This window comes from Schistocerca gregaria, chromosome 5 (assembly GCF_023897955.1).
Source record: "Schistocerca gregaria isolate iqSchGreg1 chromosome 5, iqSchGreg1.2, whole genome shotgun sequence".
Taxonomy (NCBI): Eukaryota; Metazoa; Arthropoda; class Insecta; order Orthoptera; family Acrididae; genus Schistocerca; species Schistocerca gregaria.
The window spans coordinates 427,766,628-427,781,070 of NC_064924.1; the positions used below are offsets into that span (position 1 = coordinate 427,766,628).

General features: G+C 40.6%; 1 protein-coding gene across 2 annotated transcripts in view; it reads right to left on the bottom strand.

Moving 5' to 3' along the window:
* LOC126272244 (GPI ethanolamine phosphate transferase 3) overlaps window positions 1-14,443 on the bottom strand; it is an 85,775-nt gene that overhangs the window by 47,426 nt on the left and 23,906 nt on the right. For both annotated transcript variants that reach the window (XM_049974948.1, XM_049974949.1), the window contains exon 3: window positions 2,368-4,143. In XM_049974948.1, coding sequence (XP_049830905.1) covers window positions 2,368-4,143 — 1,776 coding nt within the window. The remainder of the gene's footprint in view (window positions 1-2,367; window positions 4,144-14,443) is intronic.

The following is a 14,443-nucleotide window of genomic DNA, read 5'->3' on the forward strand; positions in this document are numbered from 1 at the left end:
CGTGGATTTTGATTAATCCCAGGAATGCTGTAGAGGGACACTCTGAGTATTTAGCTAGCAGTTTTTCATGCCATGGCCCCTATTTCCTGAGGAAATCAATGTTGAAGTTGTGCAAATATTTCCTATACTCAAACCGTTAGTCTTGTTTCACTGAAGCTTGTGTAGCACAGTGGCTAAGGTTCAGCCTTACCACGCTAGCACTACAGGTTAAATTCCTGCCTGAGAATTATTATGCCTCCCCCTTCCCTCAAGTTCATCATACAGAATAGCATTAAATGGAACATGTTATGCAGAATGATTGAAAGAGTTATTGTCACTGAAGGAATTTCATTAGTAAATCAATCATTACACCACACTTTCCTCAACTGTCTACTCCATTTGTGCTTCATAGTTAAAATTGTAAATATTTAAACAACATTTGCTCCCTGTATTTCCTGTACATGATCTCACCTCTTGTTGTCCCCTCTCCTCATGGATCATGGAACTCTCAGGCTCTGTAAACTACCTGGTGGCATTTGTTGCCAGCATCAGTTGTTCGCGACACTCGTCAGTGCTGTGTTTGTCATAAGAGTAATGTGAAATGGAAGGAGCAAATGATTCTACAGAAGGACAGCCAAATGAAAAACCATTGCAAGTAGAAGTTTGTGACGGGCAATCAAAACACGAACTCACTAACACCATTAGATACACCAAAAGATTGATTCACAATTTGAATATTCTTACAAATACACCTCCGAGCACAATTTCCACTAATTCCATTGCAATTAGAGTTTGAAAAGTTTGCAGTCACATGGAGTCTCTCAACTGAAACATAAAGCAGCTCTGTATCAATGGAAAACAAAATGTAGAATGAGGAGGAAACCATTTTGATAAGTGGAAAACTAGTGACCGTGAAACATCCGAATGACTCCCCAAAGCTAGGCAGAACAAGGGGCAGGTAAACCACATTAACAATAAATGCACGTCATACATGCTGTAAAAGAGAACAATTTGTGAAAATGCTGTTTTTTTCTGTGATCAGGTAACAACACAGACTCTGCAAAAATGGGCAATGAATGCTCCTTTTCCACTTTCATCAGATAATTTCAATTTCCTGACCAGCTCAGCTTGGATCCCGCAATTTAAAAATAACAGAAATGAAAAATAAAAGAAATTTTTTTTAAAAATTTAAAAATCACCTATTATCAGACAGAGGAAGGCAACAAAATCTATCAGCTCCAAAGATTTCACAACGACAGATGGAGTGTTAGCACCTGCGCAAGGACTGCTGATGCTGATGAAAGTTACTCATCCCTAATTTTCATCTCAAATGCGTAAGTGATACTGATCGAACTGGCTGCCAGCACCAACAGACTTACAAAAGATCCCTTGAGGAACAAGGGGCGAAAACCGTATCCGTGCAGAAAAAAGATATGTTTTGGTTGCTTCTGTGACAAATACCATACTGAATTCTGGTCTTGCACGACAACCGACACAAGCAATAGAGTAAGGCAATTTGTAATCTATTCTGTAACAAACAGAAAACACATTTTAAGAAAGTGTGCTGTATTGATTGATTTATAAATGAAATTACTATGGCAAAAATGACTATTATTGAATAATTTTGCATCAAATATACTATTTAATCATTTTCTGTATGATGAAACTAAAAAAAAAAAATTATGTGGATAGGAACTGAACAAGTACTGCCTGCATGGTAGCTGTGAACGTTAGCCACTGTGCTACAATTGCTTGGGCAAAACATGACTATATAAAACGCTAACACTGAGTTTCTCGGAAAGTAGATGCCTTGCATGGAAAGCCATTAGCCAGGTACTAAGGGTAGATCTCTGTATAACATACCTAAGACTCATTAAAATCCATATTTAATACAACTCCATACTGTTCAAACAAATCTTCAAGTTAGTGATAAATTTACTCACATGTTTCGTAAATAGCAACATTTACCATTAGTAATATAATGTTTCATCTGAATACATATTTTCTGAAAACATGGACAACAAGCATGAGGTTACTTCAAAAGTGAGGATATTTTTCTTCTGTTTAACAAAAGTGGAAAACCTGATAGTTCTGCTAGAACTGGTTACTCTGTAACTATGGGAAATGGTCTGAAGATGGGCAACACTACCTAAAACCATTCAATTAGACACAACAAAAACAGTAACTGGCAGACAGATAAAAAGTACATTTTTTCTGTACCTGATCATTAGCTGTAGTAACTATAACATAAAATATTTTATATTGGGAAAATTAATGAGAAAGAATCATCAACACAATAGTCCCAAAGAAATATGATGCTGTAATTAAAATACTATTAATACAATTAAAATACAACATAAAAAATTTCAAAAGCAGATACTGACTTACCAGCTGTTTGAGATTTTTCAAACTGTCCCACTGACAGCATAGCCAAAACTCCAGCTGCTGTTGACATCATCAACACTAATGATGGTGCCAGCACATCCCCATGCAAAAGTGCAGCAAGAAGAGAAACAAATACTGTGAGTACAACAAATGCTGCACTATATACAGTTGCTAGTCCATAAACAACTGGGAAGTTTTCAGTACTGTTTATCTGGTCACTGTTTACACTGCCATTCATTTTATGTTCACGGATCATACTTCTCACATGTCTAAATAAATTAGGAATCACATTCTCCTGTCCATAAAAAGATATAATTTTCTCTTTCTTCTTTGGAACAAGATATACACACAGTGGCTCAACACACAAACTAAAAACTGCAGCAATGATAAGTGTAAAGATAAACCATGGCAAAACTTGCAGATGCCAGGGGAAAAAAACATTATTTTTTGTGTCTCTGGGCAAGCTCTGGAGCACCCAAAAGCCACCAGTAGAAACTACTATTAAATTAGGGCAATACTTAAAAAGTGTAACTGTTGTCGAATACGCAGCTAAGTTCCCACAACTTCGAAGCCACAGTCTTGCTACTGTGACAAATGCAGCAAGACAACCAACAGTGAAAAGGCACTCAGCATTTCTGTATTTATTTCCCACTGTTGCAGACGCAGGAGATTTATGAGTAATGAAAGGCCCACAGTTAACCTGTTCTTCCCTACATCTCCAATAATAATGGGACAGCCGAATCATGATGGTCAATATTGCTGCCAAACTTAGAATTTTTAATCTAGATGGTGACAAATGCAATTTAGAAAATGATGATTTCACTGTCAAAGTCTGACTTTGCCTCGGGGATTTAAATTCATACATTATTATCCAAATCAAACTTGTAACAAAATATGATACAACAGTGGCTTCCTCCACTACAAAACTGTTGGAAAACACAGAAAATAAACCACATATTAGAAGAAATCTAGCAAATATACTTGGAATATCATTTAACTTTTGCTGGTTATACCAGTGTTTTGTTATAGATGCCCAATTCTGAATTATAATGACACACATGAAAAATAGTGATATACATCCCATAAAAAAGTAAATGTCCTGCTCTAAATTTTCTATTGCATTAAAAGAGTCTGAAAATAAAACTCCAACAGTGGCCAAACCCAAAGCAAAACACATTACAATAAGAAATGCATCACTAATTACATCTATTAACAAATTACCAGGTAAACCATCAACAAGCAGGTACGAAAAGAACAGCGTTAAAAAAGTAACAATTAGGCCTCGAGACATGGACAAGGGATCAAAATGAACCCAGACTTCTTTACACATTTCTTTTAGAAATATTAAATAATCCTTTGCGAGTTGGGCAAAGTTTTTAAAACTCTCTTCACAATCAACACTTTTCACTTTCTGTACAAGGTAAATATACTTTTCATCTAATATATCAAGTTTTTCTTTTGGCAACTGATTGCTTTCATTAGAATACTGCTGGATGTAGTGTGAAGCTTGCTCCACATTTTTCCATAAATACCACAGAAGTGTTTTCCATTCAGGAAAACTCCTGCTGTTCGTAGAAAGAGAAGGCAGTGCATCCAATATCACAGTGCCTAGGTTGGGAAATGGGATATCCACATCCAGTATTGTAGATAATGTTGGTACTAGATCCACTTGACTGACTACACTAGAGTAAGGCACCATACTAGAAGGTACAAGTGGAACTGATGAGTACACAAATAAGGCTGCTGTAACTTCTGCTTCACTGTCTCCACCATGGTCACCTGAAAATTAAAACACTGAATTAATATTTTACATTTTTTGCTAAAGCACTGAGATAAACACATTATTAAAGGGGGATGAAATGGATTTTGGTCCAAAAAATCGATTTTTCAAAAATATTATTTTCTTGATCCACACAGTTGAATCTATGTTGTATGTGAATTTTATAGTGATAGCAGCTTTAGAAATGCCTTTAAATTGATGAACTGATTAACTCTGCACTGGCAGCCAATCCCACCTTTTCCGACATTTGGGAAACAGCTTGCTTCAGCAGAACTTGTTTCAGTGTGAAGGCTATTTTCTTTCGATGTTTCTGGCTGACATCTACATCTGTGGCTGAAAACTTTCTTGCATGTGTTTTATTTACGTTTTAACAATACTAACACACATTAGTAGGAGGAAGGCTGAATTCACAAATCTTTACGTGGAAGTCAAGATTTATGCATAATGGGTGTTGGGAAACGTAGGTTTCATAGAAATCAGTTTACCAACAAAAGAGAGGAAAGAGCTGGAAATGAAGAACATAAGCTCTCAGCTTCAGTATCAAAACATGGGACAGGAGAATTGTACAGGTGCGTGAATGATGATGATATGGATTCCACTGGATTTAGACTTTTTGATTTATAGCTTCTCTGGTAGTCTATATGGATTTCATGTTCATGTGTTAGCTGTAAAAATGTGGAATGCATGATTGTTGTTAAAGAAAGAAGAGTGGGAATAGGTTGTAGTTTTAAATTGATTTGTAATTCATGCGGCTATGAATTTTCATTTTCCTCCTCCAAAAAAAAACTGACACTGGTACCTATGAAAGCAATTTTAGGTTATGATATGCTCTGAAATGCCTTGGACAGGGTACGGATGAAGGCAATTTATTGTGTGGTTTTCTCAACAAGCCTCCACCTTGTGCAAGGTTTGAAAAAAATAAATAAAAAAAATGACTGATGCCTTGTGCGATACTGCAAAAGTTTCTATGAAGAAAGCAGTGGAGGAATTTGGGGGGGGGGGGGGGGGGGGGGGATAAAAAGGAAGATCCTGGAGTAGATATTCATGACGGTGAATGTCCTACAAATGTTACTAACCTGTGTGTGTCTGTAGATGGGACCTGGATGAAAAAGGGTCACACATCTCTGTATGGAGTTACATCTGTTATTTTTATTGACTCAGGTAAAGTTTTAGATGTAGAAATTATGTCTAAATACTTCCACCGGCGTGCAACAAGGAAAATGTCCAACAATGAAGACAGTGAGAAACTGTGGCAAGAAAAGCATGCAGCAGCATGCTCTAAAAATTATAGTGGCTCAAGTGGGGGCATGGAGGCTGCTGCAGTTGTGAGGATGTTCTCCAGATCTGAGAACCAATACGGTGTTAGATATGCTAAATCCTTGGTGATGGGGACTCCTCTTCGTTCTCTATAAAAATCCGTACAGTACAACAATAGAGAAGTTGGAATGTGTTGGCCATATCCAAAAGAGGCTTCGTGGTAGGCCCCGTCACTTGCTGAAAGAGAAGAAAGGTGTAGTACTTGAGGGTGGAAAACCACTAGGAGGCAAAGGCAGGCTTACTCTGAAAGAAAATGATTCTCTTCAGTTATTTTATGGGAGAGCTATAAGAAAAAACACACATAATTTAGAGGCAATGAAGCATGCTGTATAGGCAATTTTTTTTTCTGCAAACTATCCACTGAACAGACACCAATGCGCAATCTGTGTCCAAAAGACGTTGGTGTAAGTTCTACTACAGAAATGAGACGTATTCACATAAACACCAATTACCACAACCTGTTATGAATGCAAATTAATCCCACATTCAGGTTTCTTGCAAACACTGATTTAGTGAGGAAGTGTCGTCATGGAAAGACACAAAATGTAAATGAAAGCCTCTCAATAATTTAATTTGGATTAGATGCTCAAAAAGGACATTCTGTGGACTTGAAGTACTAAAAATATATGTCTATGATACAGTTTTATGTTACAATAATGGAAATAATGGCAGAATTGAAGTGCTGAAGAAAGATGGTATAACTACTGATGGGTTTACAACAAAAGCATTTTATACCATCGACGAGAGCAGGGCCAAGAAAGCTAATAGATCAGTGTCTGACCTGCAAATACAGGGCAGGCATATTTGAAGAGGAGAGAAGAGAAACCTGGAGGATCACCGGTATCAGTATGGAAGATATTAAAATTGAAGTAAGCTTGTTACTTGAAGAAGTATGAGAAGAAAAACTTTGAACCTCACTTTCTCTCTTTTACATGTTTTACGTTATTAGATGCCTTTCTCAAAAAGTATATGCTCTAATGTTATGAAATCTTCAGGAACTATTCACAATGTGTTGCTGTTTCCCTGGAACTTAAAAACCACGAGATACTGCAACTGCATACTTTATTATATTTTTCCTAACACACCGCTTTTGCTTTACACATGCAAATTTTAGATTTGTATGTAAATAAGTATGGCTGTAATGATTTTTTAAATACATGTTAACATTTTCTGTTACATTGTCCCTTAAAGTAATGTTTTAATGGTAACATTTAACTATTATGCAGGGTATCAAAAAAAGTGTCTAATATTTTGAGAAGTTTCAAAACAAGAAAAAATGTCTAGTAAACTTTAGACTAAAATACATACCTTAGATCTATGAGCACTTATTTATATTCACTAATGTGAAACACATTTCTTCTATTGAACAAATGCTTACAGCTCTTAAGATACGTTTTTAGAACTCATATTCACTAGAGATTTTTTGTTCTTTTTGGATACTACCACCACTCAAAATATTGAACACTTTCTTAACACACTGTACAACGAGTAATAATGCTGATATCTCAGACATCCTGAGCACTGCACCCCAGCATCTTAATGAAAGTCAGTTACTGATTAACCAAATGATCATAAGATACATTTTTATTTATCTAGACACAAGCCAGTGGAGCATCATATTGTGACCAAGTAAAATAACCACACACCTTTTCTTCAGAAAAGGTACATATGGATAGCTAAACCAAGAGTCAGTGTGTCTAATGTTGATTATCATAATGAATGCTGCTTGAAAGAAAATCTCACATGCAATGTTTTCTGCTTATTAAGATGGAAAAAGTAAGCAGCTATTAAGCTTAACCTATTTCAAGCGGGAAAGCGCCGGCAGACAGGCACATGAACAAAACACACAAACACACACACAGAATTATGAGCTTTCGCAACTGGCAGTTGCTTCGTCAGGAAAGAGGGAGGGAGAGGGAAAAATGAAAGGATGTGGGTTTTAAGGGAGAGGGTAAGGAGTCATTCCAATCCCGGGAGCGGAAAGACTTCCCTTAGGGGAAAAAAAGGACAGGTGTACACTCGCGCACACACACACACATATCCATCTGCACATACACAGACACAAGCAGACATATTTAAAGGCAAAGAGTTAAGGGCAGAGATGTCAGTCGAGGCGGAAGTACAGAGGCAAAGAAGTTGTTGAAAGACAGTTGAGGTATGAGCGGCGGCAACTTGAAATTAGCGGAGGTTGAGGCCTGGCGGATATCGAGAAGAGAGGATATACTGAAGGGCGAGTTCCCATCTCCGGAGTTCGGATAGGTTGGTGTTGGTGGGAAGTATCCAGATAACTCGGACGGTGTAACACTGTGCCAAGATGTGCTGGCCGTGCATCAAGGCATGTTGAGGTACCTCAACTGTCTTTCAACAACTTCTTTGCCTCTGTACTTCCGCCTCGACTGACATCTCTGCCCTTAACTCTTTGCCTTTAAATATGTCTGCTTGTGTCTGTGTATGTGCGGATGGATATGTGTGTGTGTGTGTGCGAGTGTACACCTGTCCTTTTTTTCCCCTAAGGGAAGTCTTTCCACTCCCGGGATTGGTATGACTCCTTACCCTCTCCCTTAAAACCCACATCCTTTCATTTTTCCCTCTCCCTCCCTCTTTCCTGACGAAGCAACTGCCAGTTGCGAAAGCTAGTAATTCTGTGTGTGTTTGTGTGTTTTGTTCATGTGCCTGTCTGCCGGCGCTTTCCCGCTTGGTAAGTCTTGGAATCTTTGTTTTTAATATATATATATATATATATATATATATATATATATATATATATATATATATATATATTTTTTGTACAGTAAAAACCTGCCTTGCACTACCCCACTACCTCCTCATTGCCCTGTGCATGCTTCCCACCCCCTCCTCATCTCCAAATCTACGATGCAGCTTCCTACAATCAGTCTCACTGTGGCTCTGGGAATGTGAGTTTGGTTGTCCGTAAGGTAGTGCGTATGTAGTCTTGTTAGAAAAAGACCCATAGCCCTAAAGCTAGTGAATGCTGTATTCTGTTACAAGTGTCATCTTTGCAATCTACATCATCTGCTACAGGTGAATGGTTGCCTTTCCTATATTTTATATAATATGAATAATTCCCTCTTCCTTCATGAAAACACTGGACATAATCTTTCTATCAGATGATCCCTCCCCGCACTGTTCTGATTCCCCCCCCCATTATTATTATTATTATTATTATTATTATTATAATCTCATCCACACAAAGAAACTAGTGAACCTCCTTTCAATAAAATTTCTCATAAATAATAAATAAAGTTGCTACTCACCATACAGCAGAGATGCTGAGTCGTGATAGGCACAACAAAAAGATTCACACAACTGTAGCTTTCGGCCATTAAGGCCTTTGTCAGTACACACACACACACACACACACACACACACACACACACACACCTGCAGTCTCAGACAACTGACGCAACACTGCGAGCAGCAGCACCAGTGAATGATGGGAGTGGCGACGGGGTGGAGGTAAGGAGGAGGCAGGGGCAGGGAGGGGGAGTGATAGAATGGTGGGGGTGGCGGACAGTGAAGTGCTGCAGTTTAGATGGTGGACAGGTGGGGAGGGGGGGCTAAGTAACGGAAAGGAGAGAAATAAAAAGAAATTAAAAGACTGGTTGTGGTGGTGAAATGACAGCTGTGTAGTGCTGGAATGGGAACAGGTAGGTGGCTGAATGGGTGAGGATGGTGACTAATGAAGGTTGAGGCCAGGAGGGTTACCGGAACATAGGATGTATTGCAGCGAAAGTTCCCACATGCGCAAATCAGAAACGCTGGTGTTGGTGGGAAGGAGCAATATCAAACAGGCTATGAAGCAGTCATTGAGATGAGGGATATCTTGTTTGGCAGTGTGTTCAGCAACAGGGTTGTCCACTTGTTTTTTGGTCACAGTTTGTCAGTGGCCATTCATGTGGACAGACAGCTTGTTGGTTGCATGCCTACATAGAATGCAGCACAGTGGTTGTAGCTTAGCTTGTAAATAACATGACTGGTTCCACAGGTAGCCCTGCCTGTCAGCATGAATGACCACCGACAAACTGTGGCCAAAAAACCAGTGGACCACCCTGTTGCTGAACACACTGCCAAACATGACATCCCTAATCTCAATGACTGCTTCACAGCCTGTGCCATATGGATCCTTCCCACCAACACCAGCTTTTCTGAATTGCACAGGGGGGAACTTTTCCTGCAATACATACTATGTTCCCGTAACCCTCTTGGCCTCAACCTTTGTTAGACACCGTCCTCAGCCATTCAGCCCCCCCCCCCCCCCACCTCCCCTCGTTCCCATTCCAGCACACTACACTGTCATCATTTCACTACCACACCCAGTATTTTAATTTCTTTCTATTTCTCTCCTTTCCACTACTTAGCCTGCCCCCCTCCCCTCCATCTAAACTGCATCACTTCACTGGCCGCCACCCCCACCATACTATCCCTCCCCTTCCCCACCCCAGCCGCCTCCTTGCCCCCTCAGTCGCAACTCCCAACTCCCGCCATGCACTGGTGCTGCTGTATGCAGTGTGGTTTCAGTTGACTGACACTGCAGACGTGTGTGTGTGTTGCTAACAAAGGCCTTAATAGCCAAAAGCTATAACTGTGTGAATCTTTTTGTTGTGCCTATCGTGACTCAGCATCTTCACTATATGGTGAGTCACAACTTTCCTTTGATAAAATTGTTACCTTCCATCCTGGATTTTCCATGTAAAGGTAACTATTTCACACACTTCAATTTTATAGTTAGTCAATAGCAATTTGTATAGTTTCTCAATGTTATTATCTGACAGAAAACAAGAAAGAAAAATAATTTCTAAGTAGATTTCCCTTCCTTGAATAGCATCCCACATGGGGTTTTGTACTCTGTCGCAATGATCTTCAAAGTAACAAACTGGACATCATTATAAATTCACAAGAAAATTGAAAACTGATGATATCAGCAAATCCTACAAATTACCTGACTACAATTCAAATACAGGGGAAACTTATTAGCGATAGCTGAAAACACGTGCAGATAACAGCAGCGGTTGAGTTGTAGAGGATACTCAGTGACTTTTCTCAAGGTAGCTGAATTTCTGCTGAATCAAACAGCAGTCCAGGCTGGAATATCAACAATTACAGAATGCATAGAGTGCTACGCACCATAAAATTGGCACACTAAGTTGCAGATAGGTACAACAAAAAGATTATTACACATTAAGCTTTCAGCCAAAGCCTTCATCAGAAAAGAAAAACACAAATGCATTCACAAAAGCAAGCACACCTCACCTCATACACCTGGCTGCTCAGACCAGAGAAACTGAAATGCTTTGAACGATAACAACAATTCATAGTGGAGCAGGGAAGGAGGAGGGATAGAAGGGCACAGTTGAGGGAATAGTGAACTGTGCTGCCTGACAGAGCGTGCAGGGACTAGAGGTGGCAGACAAGGCTAGAGCAGTGACTAGAGGTGGCAGACAGGGCTTACCTTGTGCATAATCGGGAGCTGTCTCCTGACACTGCACCATGTAGCCCTCTCTGCCATATCTACTCCCTCCACTAGCCTTGTCTGTCACCTCTATCCCTACACGCTCTGCCAAGCAGCACTGCTTCCTGTTCCCATCTGTATCCTGCTATCCCTCCCCCTTCCCTGCTCTACTATGGCCTGTTGCTCCCATTTGATGTGTTTCAATTTCACTCCGGCCTGAGCAGCTACAGATAGCAGTCAGTGTGTTTTGCTGTCTGATGAAGGCTTTGGCGAAAAGCTTAATGTGACAGTCTTTTCATTGTGCCTATCTAAATAGATTCTCATACATGCGACTGGCTCAAGGACTTTAAATGTAGCAAAGTGGAGCACCTCCATTTTTTCTGGTATCTCTCCTAGAGCACATTAATCCTATTCGAGTTTTAACTATGGAACTTTCTTTTGGACTAAAGTTATCCTGTGTAAGTAACAGACCAGATTCACCTTTTGAGCTATATAATACATTTGACTACTAAAATCACATTAAATGATAATTTGGTTATGTAAACACATATGTGGGGTTATGTCCCGATTTTCAACTTAAAACAATCATTGTATAATGGCACAAACTGTAACAACCAGACTACAAACAAAAGTAACTTGGTACAATTGTATTAAACAACACAATCATTTGTTCACAATGTAATCAATCTTCTTAACTTGGATGATTGGTTGATTTCAGAGAGGGGGACAAACAATGAGGTCATCGGTCCCATATGATTAAGGAATTATTGTAAAAGAATTAGGCCATGACCTTTCACAGGAACCATTCCGGCATTTGCCTGAAGCAATTTAGGGAAATCATAGAAAACCTAAATCAGGATGGCTGGATGCGGGTTTGAACCTTCATCCTCCAGAATGCGAGTCCAGAGTGCTAACAACAATGCCATCTCACTCAGTTCGTATTACAACAATGGTATTTTTTATTTTTTTAATTATTTTTTAAATAAACCTTTATCATTAAAGTCACCACTATTGTGGGCCATTAGAATATCACTTTATTGTTAATGAAAGTTTAATTTTTTTATGTTAGTTGTAAAATGTTACAAAAGTTAGCAAGGAAAAACTTTACAAGACATAAAACAGTTAATTGAAGTTATATTTGTGTTCTCTGCTGACCTTGATATCACACGTGAAATTATTTGTATTAATTTTTTTGCACTGTAATTTACAAAAAAACATAAAAATTGTAATAATGGTAAAAATACAACATAAGATAATTTTATTGTCATTAGACCACTACAACAATAGATAAATTTTTTATACAGTGCAATCATTACATTAGTAAATAGAACAGAAGAGCATGTTAGTTGTTGTATCGCGCCTATCGGGCGCGGACCCAATAGGGAACGCCTTGGGACGTCCGATACCTCAGAAGAGAGCCGCAACGAGCGCGGACCAAAGAGGAAGCGCCTAGAGACTGATACCACCGACAGAAATGGCCACAGCAGGCGCGGACGCCATAGGGAGCACCACACACCGCCCAGGCATAAATATGGGACGAGGTCAGCTCGCCAACCAGTCTCAGGGAACACCTGATGAAGACGCCGAGTTACGACGTCGAAATATCGTGTTGGGAAGACGCGGACCACCGGCAGTACACCCAATTTTACGAGATGTCAACAAATCGCCGGGAAAGTCTTAGAAATTACATTACAAGACTCTACGGGGAGGAAACGTGCACGAAAATGAAGTTATTGGACAAGCTACGACAGCGCAAAGAGAGGATGTTGAGCTCTCTCAACTTCCTGCTCAGATGCAGAGAAGGAGACGTGGTGCCTGTTTTTGCCAAGATTAAACATCATATCACATCCAGGACAGCTAATAGGATCAAGCACCGTGCCAGTATAGCCATGGTGAGGGAAAGGATCCGGGACATGCGGCATAGACTGGACGTCACCTCCAGGGATCTACTACGTCTACATCTGGATCTAGCCAGCAAATTGGCACCTGAAGACTGGGACAGGATAGATGGTACATCGTGGGCGTTGGCGGCATGCATCAAACACAATGCTACAGCTCGACAAATGGCGAAACTTGAGCGCCTGAATAATAGAATGCAACCAACATATGACACTCGCACAGTGGTAAATCTGAGCGGTCGCACATTTGATGATGTCACCTTGAAAGTACTCGGTAAGGGCCTTAACTTTGCTGTCACTCCCAGAGAAGTACCAGTTTCCAGCTTCATCAGCTCTGTGGAGCAAGTGGTCAACACTCTACCATCAAGTGTTGCAGAAGAGATTCGGAGAGAGACATGCAGGGCGCTAACTAGAGCCAGGCCGCCCAAAACAAACATCTCAAGAGACGAGAGGATGGCGCTCAAGAGTTTGCGAGAAGATGAAGACTTGGTGGTGTTACCAGCGGACAAGGGGAACTCGACTGTCATACTGCTGAAGACTGACTATGACCAGAAGATCTGTCAACTTTTGGAGGACCCTGCTTATAATCTATTAGAGAATGACCCCACCGATAGAGTGGACAGAAAAACCCGGTCTCTTCTTAAGGAAACAGGATGGCCTGAGAAGGTGGTCAAACAATTAAAAGCTAAAGCACCAGTACCACCCAGACTGTATGGATGACCTAAGATCCATAAACAGGGTGTACCACTTCGCCCGATTGTCAGTAATATCGGCGCAGCCACCTACCCTACAGCCTCCCACCTTAAGAAGATGTTGGCACCATATGTGGGAAAGTGTGTCCACCACATCCGCAACTCCTCGGACTTTGTGGAACGTCTCAACAACCTACGGATCTCGGACACAGACATCATGGTCAGTTTTGATGTGGTGTCTCTGTTCACCAGGGTACCACTTCAGGACACACTCGATATTATTAGTGAGAAATTTGATGGAGCCTTGCTGGATCTCTTCAAGCATATTTTGACATCGACGTACTTCCTTTGTGGAGGCCAATTCTATGAGCAGACTGAGGGAGTGGCCATGGGCAGCCCCTTATCTCCGGTTGTGGCGAATCTGTTTATGGAGAAATTCGAGGATGAGGCACTTACAACTGCTGCCTACCAGCCGACGTGTTTCTTCAGATATGTTGATGATACATTCGTCATCTGGCCACATGGCAAGAGAAGACTGGTTGAGTTCCTGGACCATCTGAACACAAGACACCCCAACATCAAGTTCACCATGGAACTAGAGAGTGATGGTCAGCTCCCGTTCCTCGATGTCCTGGTAAAGAGGAAGGCAGACGGCACCTTAGGCCACAGTGTGTACAGGAAACCAACACACACTGACTTATATCTACAGGCTGACAGCTGCCATCACCCAGCACAGAAGCATGGAGTGCTGAGAACACTCGTGCACCGAGCCAAAACACTCTCTGACACAGACAGCCTGACAGCGGAATTAGAACATCTACAAAGAGTGTTCACAGACAATGGATACTCCACCAGGGACATCCGTAAAGCACTCCGTCCCACCAGACGACCTGAGGCAACAGAAGAGGAGCAGGAAGAAGAG